Source organism: Lepus europaeus, chromosome 17, assembly GCF_033115175.1.
Source record: "Lepus europaeus isolate LE1 chromosome 17, mLepTim1.pri, whole genome shotgun sequence".
Taxonomy (NCBI): Eukaryota; Metazoa; Chordata; class Mammalia; order Lagomorpha; family Leporidae; genus Lepus; species Lepus europaeus.
In genome coordinates, this window is record NC_084843.1 from 32120818 (window position 1) to 32134561 (window position 13744).

Sequence of the window (13744 nt, forward strand, 5' to 3'; positions counted from 1 at the left end):
ATATAAACTTATATAATATATAACATAACCAGATGAGAAGAGGGGGCCATTAAAGCTTGGATTTGATGTAGCGTTACAGATCAAATGCCCCAAACAGCTCTCAACCTGCTGGTTTTTGTTCTTTCTCCATGTGTGAACTGTGTTCTGAAAGGAAGTCCACTGCTCAAAATAGATTCTTCTAGAACACTACAATGCAAACCAACATCACTCAGAACATGAACTCTGTATACAGCACGTGTAATAAATATTTTTTAGAAAACTATTTACAACATTACTTCTGGTGAACATTTAGATGAGAGCAAAATGTATTTCTTCCTGCAAAGGTTAAAAAAGTTGACTGTCTAGTTCAGTGCTAAATTCCCTGGCACCTAGTTACCCATTCACATTTCATCTTAACATCAGATTTGCTTACAAACAGTATCTTAGAAAAAACATTCTCCAGCATCACTGTTCAAGTGTCCTCCTCATTTGTTTAGAAAGACAAAGGGAGGCCATAAGGAAATATGCAAATTATGGTTCAAATGGATGACAAAAATCCCTGTGTGCCTGGTCCCCTGCTCCCTGCAGTCCTCAGTCCAGCTGGCAGGGCAGAATCAGGCCTCAGGCAGGGGCGCCCACCGGTGGGGCACAGGCAAGAGAACACACAATCACCAGGGAGCACAGGCTCGGGGAAATCTGGGGGTGCTATGACCTGCAGACCAGGACTCCTGAGAAGTAAAGCTGAATACATCTTAGAACAGATGGTCTTGTTCTGTAACCACTGGTTACAGGTGGGACTGGCCCACATCTGCACAGATGCTTGCTGAGACGGCGATGGGAGGTGCAGGAAAGACAAGCGGGGGGCGGGGAGGAGGAGAGCCAAGGTGCTCACGAGTACTGTCAAGGTGCAGAAGGTAACATGCTTACCTCCCATGGTCAATGGGAGCAGAAATACACCTGAACGCTTTCTTCAGGCAGCCAGTGAGTCTGTGTGTGTGTGTGTGTATTTCCTTGCAGAAATACACCTGAACGCTTTCTTTAGGCAGCACGCGCGTGTGTGTGTGTATGTGTGTATTTCCTTGGGGTTGCAACTAAGGCTCATTTCCCTGCACAGGCTGAAGTGAATGCTTGAATGTCAGAGGGTGCATGCAAGGAATGGGCTGCCTGAGGCGAGCCCGAGGCCACACTGGGCACAGCCATACCCACTGTGTGTCCTGGGGTGGGGTGACAGTAGGTCAATGCTAAGGTTCCCACTCTCCACGGCATCTGCCTAAATCCCGCGAGGGTTGCAAGGCCGCATCTGCCTGCCTGACTGCACCATCCTCATGTTCCCGGCTGGGCCGGACAGCTGGTGAGGACGGTGGCTAGAAAGAACACTTGTTTAGAAAGCCCTTTTGAAGTTATTTTTGTTGGTGGTTGTTGTTAAAATAAATACTTTCTGTAGAAGTTTTCTGAACAGGAAAATATCACTATTTACATACTAAAATGAAATTCCACAGTGGTGTGTATCAATATATACTATATAAATGTATCAAACCACAGTCTCCTTGAACAATTGAGAGTGCACAAACCACAATGAAATCAATAAACTTAAGTGACAGTGGCTCTCAGAATGATCCCTGCCCATGATATAGATTTACAAAATTTCACAAATCTTGTTTGTATGGCATCTTTCTCCAAGATCCCAGTACTGTAGCGTCAGTTACAGGACAACAGGAGGTGAGGATCATGGGAAATGGGGGTGAAAACCAAGGTGATCAACGAATAGCATTTGGACCCAATGGCTAAATACCAGACCATGAAAGAGTCAGAAGAGAAAAATGTCTCCTGTGGCAAAACTGTGTTCAGTGAAGCACTCGGGGATGGGAGACTGTCCTGCGGGGGACGTCCCCTGGGAGGGGGCTGGTGGCAGAAGCGGAAGGAGGAAGGGAAAGGCAAGGTACTAACGATGGCTCCTCAAGATGAGGTGATTCAGGCCAGGCCAGAGGGCTCTGAACTTGTTCGGTCTAAAGCTGCTGGTGTGCCCAAAGGTTGCCACTGGCATGCTGGTATTTCTACAAGAAAAACCATGGTCTGGATTCAAGGCTCAAACAGGCAAAGACCAGCCATCTCCGCACACAAGTAATGACCAAAGCTTGGAGAGTTAAGAAGCCTGCCAATACACTAGATACAAAAGTAATACAGAGGGCTCCTGGGGTCAAACCTAGCATGGTATGCCTTTGGGGCCAGGCGTTATTCTAAATCATCAGTGGCGAGCCCTGCTGCAGTGGAATGCCTCGCCACCAGAGTTAAACTGACTCTGATTCATAAACAGGAAGGCGACTGAACTTTTAGGCTGAATTACAGACCCTAGTAGATAGGATTGTATGTCCATAATCATCAACAAATATTCAGTCAAGAAAGAATATTTTTTCTCTTTTAAATGTATAAGCATTATTCAGGAATAATGTCTAAGAGCAGCTGTGTACCAAAATCAACAGGCAAGATACCCTGAAATTCAGAAGAGCTGTCACAAAGCTGGACTCGTGAACAAACAAAATGGGGCTTCAGATGACCACTGCAAGGTTCAGTAAACTTGGGCTGTAAAGGTCCAGGCAGTAGCACCTGAGGCTGTGTGCGCCACATTTAGCTTCTTTATGTAAGACGTCCATATGTCCAATTTCTGGCATGTAATGCGGTGCGCCTGGTTTTCCAATTGGCAGCCTGCACTTTCACGTGGCCTGCATACTGAGAACCTGTGTTGAATGGGTGGCCCCAGCCAGGTGAAAAAGCCATAAGTCTGTACTCAAGGGGCAAAACATAGCTGCACAATTGCCCCTCTGAAGGGTGGAGCCTAAGATGTCCCCTGAGCACCAAGCATAAACCACCAAGGCTCTGGGAAAAAGATCACACAGACAGGAGGCAAGGGAAGGAACTGACCAGCTTTGGTTCAATTCCAAGGGCAAAGGCAAGAGCAAAGACACCCTCCACACAATGCCCAAGGTGGATGCCCAATAGAGCACAGCACAGCGAAGCCTTGAGCTGGAAGCAGAATCAGAGAGCTCCAGTTTCGCCTGAGTCTGACCCTCTCTAACGCATAGAGGCTACACACCCAAGTCTTCCAGGACGCCCACTGCAGAATGCAGGACTCTGGATGTTTCAAGGGATGAGTTCTATTGAAAGTTGTCTCAAAAGGCTTGCTAAAATTCTGCTTGTTTTATACACAATAATATATTTTCCCTTGAAAAAGGATTTGGGAACATGCATGGAAGAGTACTTACTGCCAGGATACGAAGATGACCTTGCTGATGTAATATGCATAGTGTGGATTTCATATTTACATATAAGTTTCTAATACTTCAAGCCATAAGAAGACATGAAAGTAATAGCTAACATCTCAAATTGATAATCTTGTTTCAAAACTGAAACAATTAAGTCACTCTATGGACACACTGGCAAAAAATTTTTCAACTTCATTTTGAAAAACGACATAGAAACTTATCCTTAAGTTTTGAGGGGAGGGGAAAGATGAATTTCCTGGATCAGATCTAACGATTTAATCCCTAACTTCTCAGAATCATTTTTTTCCAGAGTACTTCAAAACCTGTTATTTGTTGCTTTTCTTTTTAAAAAGATTTATATTTTACTTGAAAGACAGAGAGAGAGAGAAAGAGAGACAGAGAGATCTTCCATTTGCTCGTTCACTCCCCAAATTGCCACAACAGCCAGGGCTGGTCTAGGCTGAGGCCAGCAGCCTGGAACTTCATCCAGCTCTCCCACGTGGGTGGCAGGGGCCCAAGCACGTGGGCCATCTTCCGCTGCCTTCCCAGGTGCATTAGCAGGGAGCTGGATTAGAAGCAGAGAGGCTGAGACTCAAACTGGTACTCTGATATGGGATGCGATATTGCAGGTGGTGGCTTGACCTGCGATGCCTCCACGCCAGCCCCTGTTGGCTTATCTTTAATAACATTGCTTTCAAACCATATGACTGAAAAGATTATGTCAATACATTTTTGTTTGCCTAAAGGCTGATCAAAAATGTCATTAAGAATAAACAATGCTTTGAGTTTGGAGTCTCTGTTTCCCCTTTGTGAAGAAGACTTTTTCCACAGCTGTGATTTCAGAGGGTTAAAAGTGCATCTAAAACAATCTCCATTAATTTTAACAAAAATAAAAATCTTGACTTCAGCAGTAAACCAGAGGTGAATCCAGAGTCAGCTGTGTGACTGAAAATTTGGAGTGCAGCAAGAGGCCCAAGCCCCGGCACTTGAGAGCGCTCACTGCCTTTCGCTCACAGGTTCTGGCTCCACAGGCTGGGGAGGCCTGGCTCCGGTCACTACTGATGGGTGATTTGAGGGGAGACAGAATGCTCAGGCAGCTCAAGTTTCAGGAGATGGTGGTTTATGTGATGTATCAATATGTCTCTCTTCTAGCAAGAATACAGAAGAACGAAGGGGCAAGGGGAAGGAATGAAGGGAACAGAGAGAAAAAGAGGCAGAAGAGAGGAGAAAAGTCAGGGATTTGTCTTTGAAAAGGGATTATTTTCTGAAGCAGGGGGGCAGCAAATTGTTTCTTAAAGATCCAGGCAGTAGATAGTTGAGGCTTTGCGGGCCAAATGATCTTTGTTGCGCCTACTCAATTCTGTCCCACAGACAATAAGTAAACAAACGGGCATGGCCATGTTCCAGTAAAACTTTATTTACAAAAACAAGCAACCAGCCCACAGTCTGCAGATCATGGGAAAGCCAAGGGCAGCCTCCATTGGCTGACCTAAACCCAAAAGGAGCTACTGGCCAGACCTTCGGGACATTCCAGCCCAGTTCCAGGTGTTACTGAGAAGGCACCAGACTTGCCTAACACTACAGCGTCTACAGTTTGTGTCACAGAGCGCGCTGTGCTTGCCTGTCTGCCTCTTCGGTCCACTCACCAATAGGACTGCTGTCGATACGTGACAGTGACAATTCCTGCCTTCCCCACAGAGGCCACCATTACAAGGCAAGAAAGAGGCCAAACTGAAGTGACACCTTATATCGATGATCTACCTGGACAGTGAGAAATTCACCTGCGTAGCACGTGATGCACGGAAGATCCCATTAGGAAGCACCACACAGGCAAAGTGATGATGAAGGGCACCTCTTCCAGCCACACGACTAAACAAACAGCAAGGCATGAAACCCACAGGCTAAGATCACTGTTTTGGATAAAGCCATGTATTAGTCTTTAACGAGGAATTCAAGGGACTAGCAACTGATTCACAGCGGCAGGGACACTCCTCTGACGGAAGCCTCGCTGTAGAACCAGGGTCCGAGGCCTCCCTGCTGCGCTGCAAGATTGCTATAGATCTGAGGGGGTGCAGGAGTGAGGCTCTGGACCCCAAGCAAGCAGTCTGTGTGTTGTCCTCCCACTGCAGGGCGGGGGGGACGCCAGGGCACAGAGAACGGGTCTTCTGAAGAGGCCCAGCTCTGCGGAAGCTGCGGGGGTGCTTCCGTGTTTGCTGCCCAGGCATCTTCCAGCTCCTCTGGAAACTCGGAGGAGCCCTGTGGGCATCACGTTCAGCCCCAGTCCTGGGGCAGTCATGCCGCTGAGTGCAGGCCCAGGAGCAGAATTCCTGATCCGGAATCGGAATGTGGGCCTTGCACCCTTGCATACGGTGGCGAGCCATACTAGAAGGTGGCTAGAGGAAGGAGGCCTCAGCAAGGGATGGAAATCAGAGTCCACGGTCAGCCTGGGCTTGGGGATGTCTGGCCCACAACGCTGCCAGCATGTGAGGTGTGAAAGGGCCTTCCAGGGGCGGCCCTCAGTTTTACTACTGTTTTCTTTGTTCTTGTAACAAACTTAACTGAATCAGCGAAAATGAGATTCAATAAATATAAAAACAATTCTAAACTTTAAAGTGTACTAATTATGCAGAATCTCAGTCTACTCAAATGTACCATTCTAAAGTGTAAGCTGATTTGAAAGATGATCCATTGCAGTGTTAAGTGTGTGATATAAATGCCTTTTCTCAAATGCAGCCTAGAAAGGGAGAGAAGGCTATTATTTTGAAGTTAGTTTTTAAAAATGAAGAACTTAGAAAAGTAATGGAATGAGTAATAAACTTGGAACTGGAAAAGTTCCACCCGCTTACTACCTCTCACCTCCTCCTGACTGGACCCAAGCACCTCCCAAGGTAGTCTAAATGCAGCCAAGGGGCACCTCTTACATGTAGGGATCTGCATGCCTGACAGTGGCAAACATAAGCTGTTTAGGTCACCACACAAACAAGATCCAGTGACAACTATGTGAAAAGACATTTTAAACCTTAAAACCATTTTTTAAAAAATAAACAAACCTACTCAAAACATATTAATGCTTTTGTGCAACTTAATGCTGAGAGAGGGTTGCCAACATACACACTCAGCAGTTTCATTAATATAGGTAGCTCCTGAATGGCCAAAGTCAAACATGCTAAAAAAAAAAAAAAAAAGAGAGAGAGAGAGAGAGAGAGAGAGAGAGAGAGAGAGAGAGAGAGAGAGAAACTCATGGGATATAGGAGACATTAAAAAATAAATGAGGGCTTCACTGAAAACTGTAAGCTTCACTATCTACGAAATCCAACACAATTCTCAATTTCTCACAAGTAAAATGCTCTTCTCCAGTCCTGTCCAATCATCAGAAGCTTCCATGACATACAGCAAACCTTTAACAGACTGGAGAGCTGGTCTGGTTTATCCTGCTGTGCATGAAAAAACGTCCATCTGAGTTTATCTAAAGGGATCTGAAATAACCTAAGTGGAAAACATTTTTAATAAAAAAAAGAGGGCAGCAGCTGTCTACACAAACCTATTTTGGTGATAGAACATGTTAAAGAAGCTGGCTTAGGCTTTAACAAACTTCTTTTGCAGAATGGCCCAGGGGAAATGTGTTTTAATGGAACAGTGTCACAGGCAACTGAGTTAAAGCCAATGCACCCGGTCTCAGTCTGCAACAAGGAAAAGCAAACAACACCAACTACAAATATTGCAGTTCTCATTTCCGAGCCACAGAGCATAGCCTGATCTGCTATGGGCTGGAGTGATGCTACAAGCCATTCATCTACTAAAATGGCACTGATTAATCAGGATGAACCTCCACTCCAACAAGTATATTCACATCAGAATACACCAGCTAAAGTCAACTCTGGGAGTGGGGGAAGCGTGGGTGCACTACGAGATGCTGTGGCTGTTCTTCACCTTTCCATAACTCTGTGCTGTTTAGACCTTTCTGAGTCTGGGGCCAAGAAGTCCTGGTGATGCTCATGGAGACACTGCGTCACTTTTAGACCACCTGGCCTGTGCTAATGATACAGCCCATGGACAACCTGGCACATTGCATGGGAAAAAAGAACTGTACTGTAAAACTGGCATTAGGAGACACATGTGGCCGATAATCACATGCAAATGTGCCCCAAAGCCTGGGTGCGTAAATACCCTTCTACTCTTGTATCACTGGAAATACATCTTGGCTTTCTGAGTATGGAAGCACTCTGGTAGGAAAGAAAATAAGAACAGTCATTCTCATCTTCATTGTCAAATTACAGCTAAAAGATGAAAAAAAAAAAATTAGATTTTTTCCCCCCAAAAGCAGAATGAAATCTTTAGAGTGCTAGCAAGCTTGAAAAGCCAAAAACAAAGAGGATGGTTAAGTAGCAGTGACTAGTAATTTCTAGAGGCCATAAGCCAGAATTAACACCTGTGACACCTTTCTTCCCAAGAGCACGTTATTCAGAATACATGTTCAAAGCATGTGAGCAAAGGTGAGAGGAGTGACCAACGAGTATCTTTTTTTTTTTCCAAACCGAGTAACAGAAATATTAACCTTTTATAGTAATCCTAATAATCTGCATTTTCCACATACCATAATAATGATTTGGTTTAGCTTTCAAATATCACCAAAACAAACAAACAGGGTGGAGAGGGAAGTTCACGGGTGGGGTCTGCAAGAAGGGACACCTGTTTGGGGAGAGATGTGCAGGGCGGCTGTTGGATAGCTCCTTTCATGTGCATGATGGTGGTCTTCTCGGCTACAGTACAAGTGCGTGTGCATCAAGTATAAAATACAAGCCTTTAATCACATAGATCAGCTTTTTAGCTTTTGTAAATCTAAAAACAAAAAGGATAAATAAGGCACTGTACTTTTTAAAACGAAAACTGCTTGGTTCCAAGTTTAAAACCCAAGGAACAACCAGAATATAATATATACCTTCCCTTACTCAGCCTCAGAGAAGGACTCTGCAAGTTCCCTGCTCCACCTGAGACATACTCTCTGACATCTCAAATGGGGGTGTTCTCCATTAACTGTAACTTGAAAGGCTTGAGAAGCTTATAAAAGCAGATTCAGTTAATGCAAAATAAAAGGTTACTTCTCTGGAACAGGTCTACTCTGGGCTGCTGCTCTCCCGTCACTTTGCATCCAGCCGCCTCCGTTTGCTATGGGAAGAGTCCAGCTTTGCCTTCAGCTTTCGCTTTCTCTGGGCTGCTCTGTTTTCTGGATTTTTTGCCAAAGGTCTGGCACGGGTCTTTCCACTGCTCTGCTTCCTGTTTGTGGCTTTCTGCGGCCTGGAAGCGGACTCACTTGCCCCCTTTGGCTTTGCAGGTTTCGTTACTGTTTCAGAGGCAGTGGGCAGGGTAGGTCTTTTGCTTGTGTTCTCTTTTTCTTTCCTGGAGGGAGGGCAGCTCTTTCCAGAGGACTTTTTAGGGATCTTCACTTTATTTTCTTTCAAAGACACCTTTTTGGGCAGTTGGCTGGCTTTGTCCCTTGCAGTTGGCTTCCTGGCTGGAGGGGTTTTGGTGGTTCCATCAACATGCTTTTCTTTGATGGCTTTCACCACTGGTCCCCTGTCCCTACTGTCCTGAGTACTGACACCCTCCGTTCTCTTACGTTTATTCTGAGCTTCTGCTTTAACCAAAATTTCAGACACCTGCTTTCCTTTCCTTCCCTTCATTCCTTCAGTGCTCTTGGGCTTAATGGGAAACCCATCTGCATCCACTTGCAGGGCAAGCTTGGGGGACATCAGCGGGTTGATACAAACACTCTTGCGACTCTGTTTGCTTTCCACAGCCGGACCCAATGGGCTTTCCGTTTTCTCGTTCTTGACCAAACGTTGTTGGGCTCTGAGCTTTCCTCGAATATTGGAGTATTTCCTAAGGATCCTGGTACTGGCGGGAGTAGGCAGGTTTGCAGGACGATGGCTGTTTCTCTCGTCCTTGACGTCCTCCACGCCATCCTCAGAATGAGGGTTGAGGCTGGCATCATTGCCATCCTCTGGATCCACTTGGTCAGCATTCTCTCGAAGTTTGGCCCAGAGCTTCTGTGTTTTCCAATTATTCCGAGCAGGAGTAGCTCCAGGAAATTTCTTTAAGTGTTTCTTCAAGCGTTCCGCCTGGAGTGAGCTGGGGTACAGGCTGGAAGGAGAGTACTTCTGAAGGGGATGTTTGACGGGGGGGATGTCTCCTGGAAGACGGGTATTGAGCTTCTTCACAATGACCAGTGATCGGGTTTCTGTTGTCTCCAAGAACCACTTACAAACGTTAGACAATTTAAAGTTTGACATGAATAGCATCTGAACGGGAGAAAGCTTCTGAACCTCCAACGAGCCCCTGCATTTCCGTGATCTTTTCTTGCTCTTCCAGATCTCCTTCAGTTTATCTGACCTGTTCCTTGCTCTTGGCGTTGCCTGGACTTCTTTCTCCAATTGAATCCAGCCCTTCTGAACTTTCATGTACTGGGCGTTGAAGTTGGCGATGAGCTCCTGGTTCTCCTCCTCGGTACACCATTCCATAAACTTTGGCTGCTCGTCTGCCACTGTCTCTGGGTCATCGTCATCCTGGGCATCTCCACTCTCTGTGGCCTTATTTTCCTTTGGCATCGGGCTTCCTCGTGCAGCTTCCTGTTCGGAAGTCATTTTTGTAGTATCCACGGAGTCCAGAGAGTGAGTGTGTCTTAGGTTGTAGGTTGAAGAGGCCAGTCTTTTTGGCCTTGCTACCAATTTTGGTGGCCCAGCAGCTTCACCATCTCCACTATCTGATGAGCCAAGTGGGCCAGAGGGGGTGTCAGTGTCATCACCTTTATGCATGGTGTTTTCACTGCCTCCCTCGTTCACAGCCTCCTCCACCTCCTGGGCACATGGATGTCCTGGCTTCTCTTTGGACTCTTCCAGGGCCCTCTTATAATGGATACTTGCTGTGGGCACAGGAGCATTCGTCTCCCCTGTCTTAGATTCAACATAGATTTCCAGTCTCTCTGCAGGCAGTGGTTGGCTAATGGAGGCTATGGGGTCACTGCTGGGGAAAACTTCTTCTTCCCCCACTGCGTCTTTTGCTAGCATGTTTTTAAAAGTCTGCCTGGTGATGACCCCACTGCTTTTGCCCTCCTGCTGCTCAGCACCCTTCTCCGTGGGGCGTTCGTCGGCAGGTGGGTTTTCAGGGTCCTCCTGAGCTGCTGTATGGGCATGGTTGACAGGAGAGCCCTCGGGTGTTGTCCTGCCAGCATGGCCTTCCTTTTTAGCATGTTTTGCACCAGGGGTTTTAGCAGCCTTGACCTCAGGGCAAGGCAATGAAGAATCTGAACTCTGATTCCTTAGGCACCTACCAGAAGGGGAAGAATCAGAAAGCTGGCTCCTTAAGCACCTGTCGGAGGCCTCTGGGAACTTTTTCCCTTTTTTCTTCTTGTCCAGATTCTCTTCGGGTGAGTCAGTGGTTGGATTGCTTGTGTCTTTCTCTGAGGAGGATCTTGTATCACAGTCCTCTGCCTCTAACTGTTCTCTATCACGTGCTGGCTCAGGATCCTCAGTCTCGCTGGCTGGGTCTTTGTGAGTGAAAACGCCATCTTCCTTCAGGAGCGGGATGGCGTCCGGCTCCTGAGTGTCTCTCGTTGTGGCCTCAGGACTGCTGCTCTGGTCATCCTCAGCCTTCCCCAGACTCGTGGGAGGCTCTAAGCCCATGGGCGGACTTTGATTTTGTGAGATCAGAGGACTTTCTCCTCTACTGACTGCTTCAGGAGAAGAATGAGGCCTAGAGACATCTTCCCTGCCTGCCCCAGAGATACTCTCAGTAGTGGGAACCAAGGGGCAGTCCTGGGATGCACTCATCTCCTCGGCATCCAGCAGTGGGTCTGGCTGCTGGTCTCCCGCAGGGGAAGACACTCCACTTGCTGTGGGAGCAGAAGCCGCGGGGCTACCTTCTGGCCTGTCCTCTTCAGGGAGCCAAGCAGGGAGAGGACACAACAGGCTGGCAGCTGGTGTCTCCTGTGACTCGGGGGCGCTGCTTGGGTTTGCTTTGTTCATCGGGCAAACCTCAGGCTCTTGAGACTCTCTCTCAGATGAGGCGTCCTGGCCTCTTTCCTCAAGGAGGCAGATGATCTCCTTACCAGGTTCTTCAGGGGGGTCTTCTCTGGGAAGCTGTCCATCTACGGTATGTCTAAGGGGTGAAGCTGTAAGGATCTGTGTGGGAGTAACCACTGCCTCAGATGCCGGCAGTGAGCAGCTTGCTTTCTCCTGGGAGTGTAAATTTCGCGCCAGTGTGCGAACAGTTGGCAGCTCACAACAGTCGCCATTGAAAAAGTATCCTCGAGTACTCTTCCTGGCAGTCTTCCGGGAAGACAGTATGGACCTCTGATGCTCAAAGTGGCATTCTGTTATTGGCTGACTGATGTAAACAACATCGCACTGATTATCATAGTCATTGATCCTCAACCCTGACGCCCTTTTACTCTTCCGAGCTGTCTTAATGGAGGCTGACATCATCTTGGCTCGTGAATGCCCATTAGATGCTTTGTGACCGGCTGGCATAGGGCTCGGGGTTAACCAACCATCTTTGGAATGATCAAACTGGCCCTTATCACTGGGATGTAAATGGTAACCTACCTTATTTCTTCCTAGTGAGTGAAGATGGTTCTCTTGCTTTGGCCTTGCATCTTGTTCATCTGCCTCTAACTCCTGGTGTGAAGGTGTTTTTGAGCTACACTGTAAAGCATTCTCCTTGTCAGCAGTTCTGGGCGAGCTTCCCATAAACCCTGAGTCCCAAGCCTCTTCGGATAAAGCTTTGAACGAATTTCTTTGAGAAGCAACACAGCTATTGCCCTCCTCACTATTCTCAGCTGCCACTTTTACTGCAATTAAACTTTCTACTAAAGCTGAACTCTGCATATGGTCTTGACCATCGCTGCATATTTTCACATTTGAATCTTGCTCCTGTCCAGTGGTTTGCCCCTCCAAGCTTTTAGAGATGTGGAGGGAGCTTAATGAGGAAGAATTACATGCAGTGAGGTATCCTGCAGTGGAACTATCCATTGAACTGCCAGAGCTAGGTTTAGTGGTTGCAAGTTCAGAGGCATCTTTCTGGAGAAGAGTCAAGACATTCTCTCTTCCATCTACAGGGTTTGTCTCAGGAGGAGGGGGCTCTTTCAGGGTCTGTTCTGTCAAGTGTCGAGGGCTAGGCGAGCCTGATGAGTCTACAAACAAATCTGCAGGAGTAGGAGACTTCATATCAAGACACACAGCATCCTTTTCCTTATGTTTGGTGCTTAGCTGGGCACAGCCAGCATTGCAAGTAGATGCATCCATTGCTCCCAATTCAGAAGGCTGTAGGTGCTCGGTGCCTGGTTGAGATTCGGTGTACAGGTCGTTCAGAACACGAATGAATTGCTTCTGATGATGAGTGCACAGTTTGACCATAAACTTCTCCAGCGGGGACTTCGACTGATGGTTAGAATCTACTGCTATTGCCTCTGCTGAGTTCTCACTAGACAAAGAGAGAGAATGAATTAGTATGGTCATTTTCCAAAAAGCCCTTTTTGTACTATGAAATTCATCAGATGTTATTCACAGTATATACAAAGTGGCAGCACTCTGGCCAAAACTACTTTTAAGTCAGTCCATTCACTTCTGATTCAATTAGAGTATTTACCTAACTAAAATACAAAGCCAGTCTGCTCTAGCTTCGATTTTTAGTGACAATATACTTCATACTTTTGAAGTGACTGTTCAAATATAATTTTTATCTTGAGAAAAGGAATATTTGAAAGTAATTTTTTTATCAAAAAATAAAATTTTGGCCACACTATCAAAACTCGTTGATCAACATATACAGGGTGAGCATCCCTAATCCAAAAACCTGACATGCTTCAAAATCTGAAACTTTCTCAGCACGAACATGATGCCCCAAGTGGAAATTTCCACACCAAGACACTTTGTTTCATGCACAAAGCATGAATATTGTATGACATCACCTTCAGGCTATGTGTAGAAGGCGTATATGAAACATAAATCAAATTTTGTGCTTAGACTTGGTTCCATCTCCAAGATATCTCATGTATATTAAGGAGTCCAAAATCTAAAAATAATGCAAAATCCAAAACACTTCTGGTCCCAAGTATTTTGGATATGGGATCCTCAGCCTGTGTTTCTGATTTATGCCTGGGTATTCCTGTTAAATAATCATTGGTTATAAGATCACAACACTGACAAATGTTCAGACACACTATATTACAAATCCTGGTTTAGAAGCACTTAAAGGACTTATAGTTTTCAGATGGTTTCTCAGCATGACCAATTAGACTTATAATACTGCCAAGAGTGATGCAAGGATCCTTTTACCCCCTTCCTGGGGCTTGAAGAGACAGAAATCAATAATTCTACATTTCAGACACATTAAAAGGTAGAATGACAAGCAAATCCTGATTTGTAGCCTCTAAATGAGGAAACAGATGGGAAATTGCAGGTCAACCTAAGGCAACAGTAGCACAACATTTTCACCCAATCCTCAATCGT

General features: G+C 46.1%; 1 protein-coding gene across 8 annotated transcripts in view; it reads right to left on the bottom strand.

The window, feature by feature from the left end:
* Nucleotides 1-227: 227 nt before the first annotated feature.
* Nucleotides 228-13744, bottom strand: part of LCOR (ligand dependent nuclear receptor corepressor) — a 132434-nt gene continuing 118917 nt past the window's right edge. For all 8 annotated transcript variants that reach the window (XM_062214379.1, XM_062214375.1, XM_062214378.1 and 5 more), the window contains one exon: nucleotides 228-12716. In XM_062214379.1, the coding sequence (XP_062070363.1) occupies nucleotides 8378-12716 (4339 nt within the window). In that variant the 3' untranslated portion in view covers nucleotides 228-8377. The remainder of the gene's footprint in view (nucleotides 12717-13744) is intronic.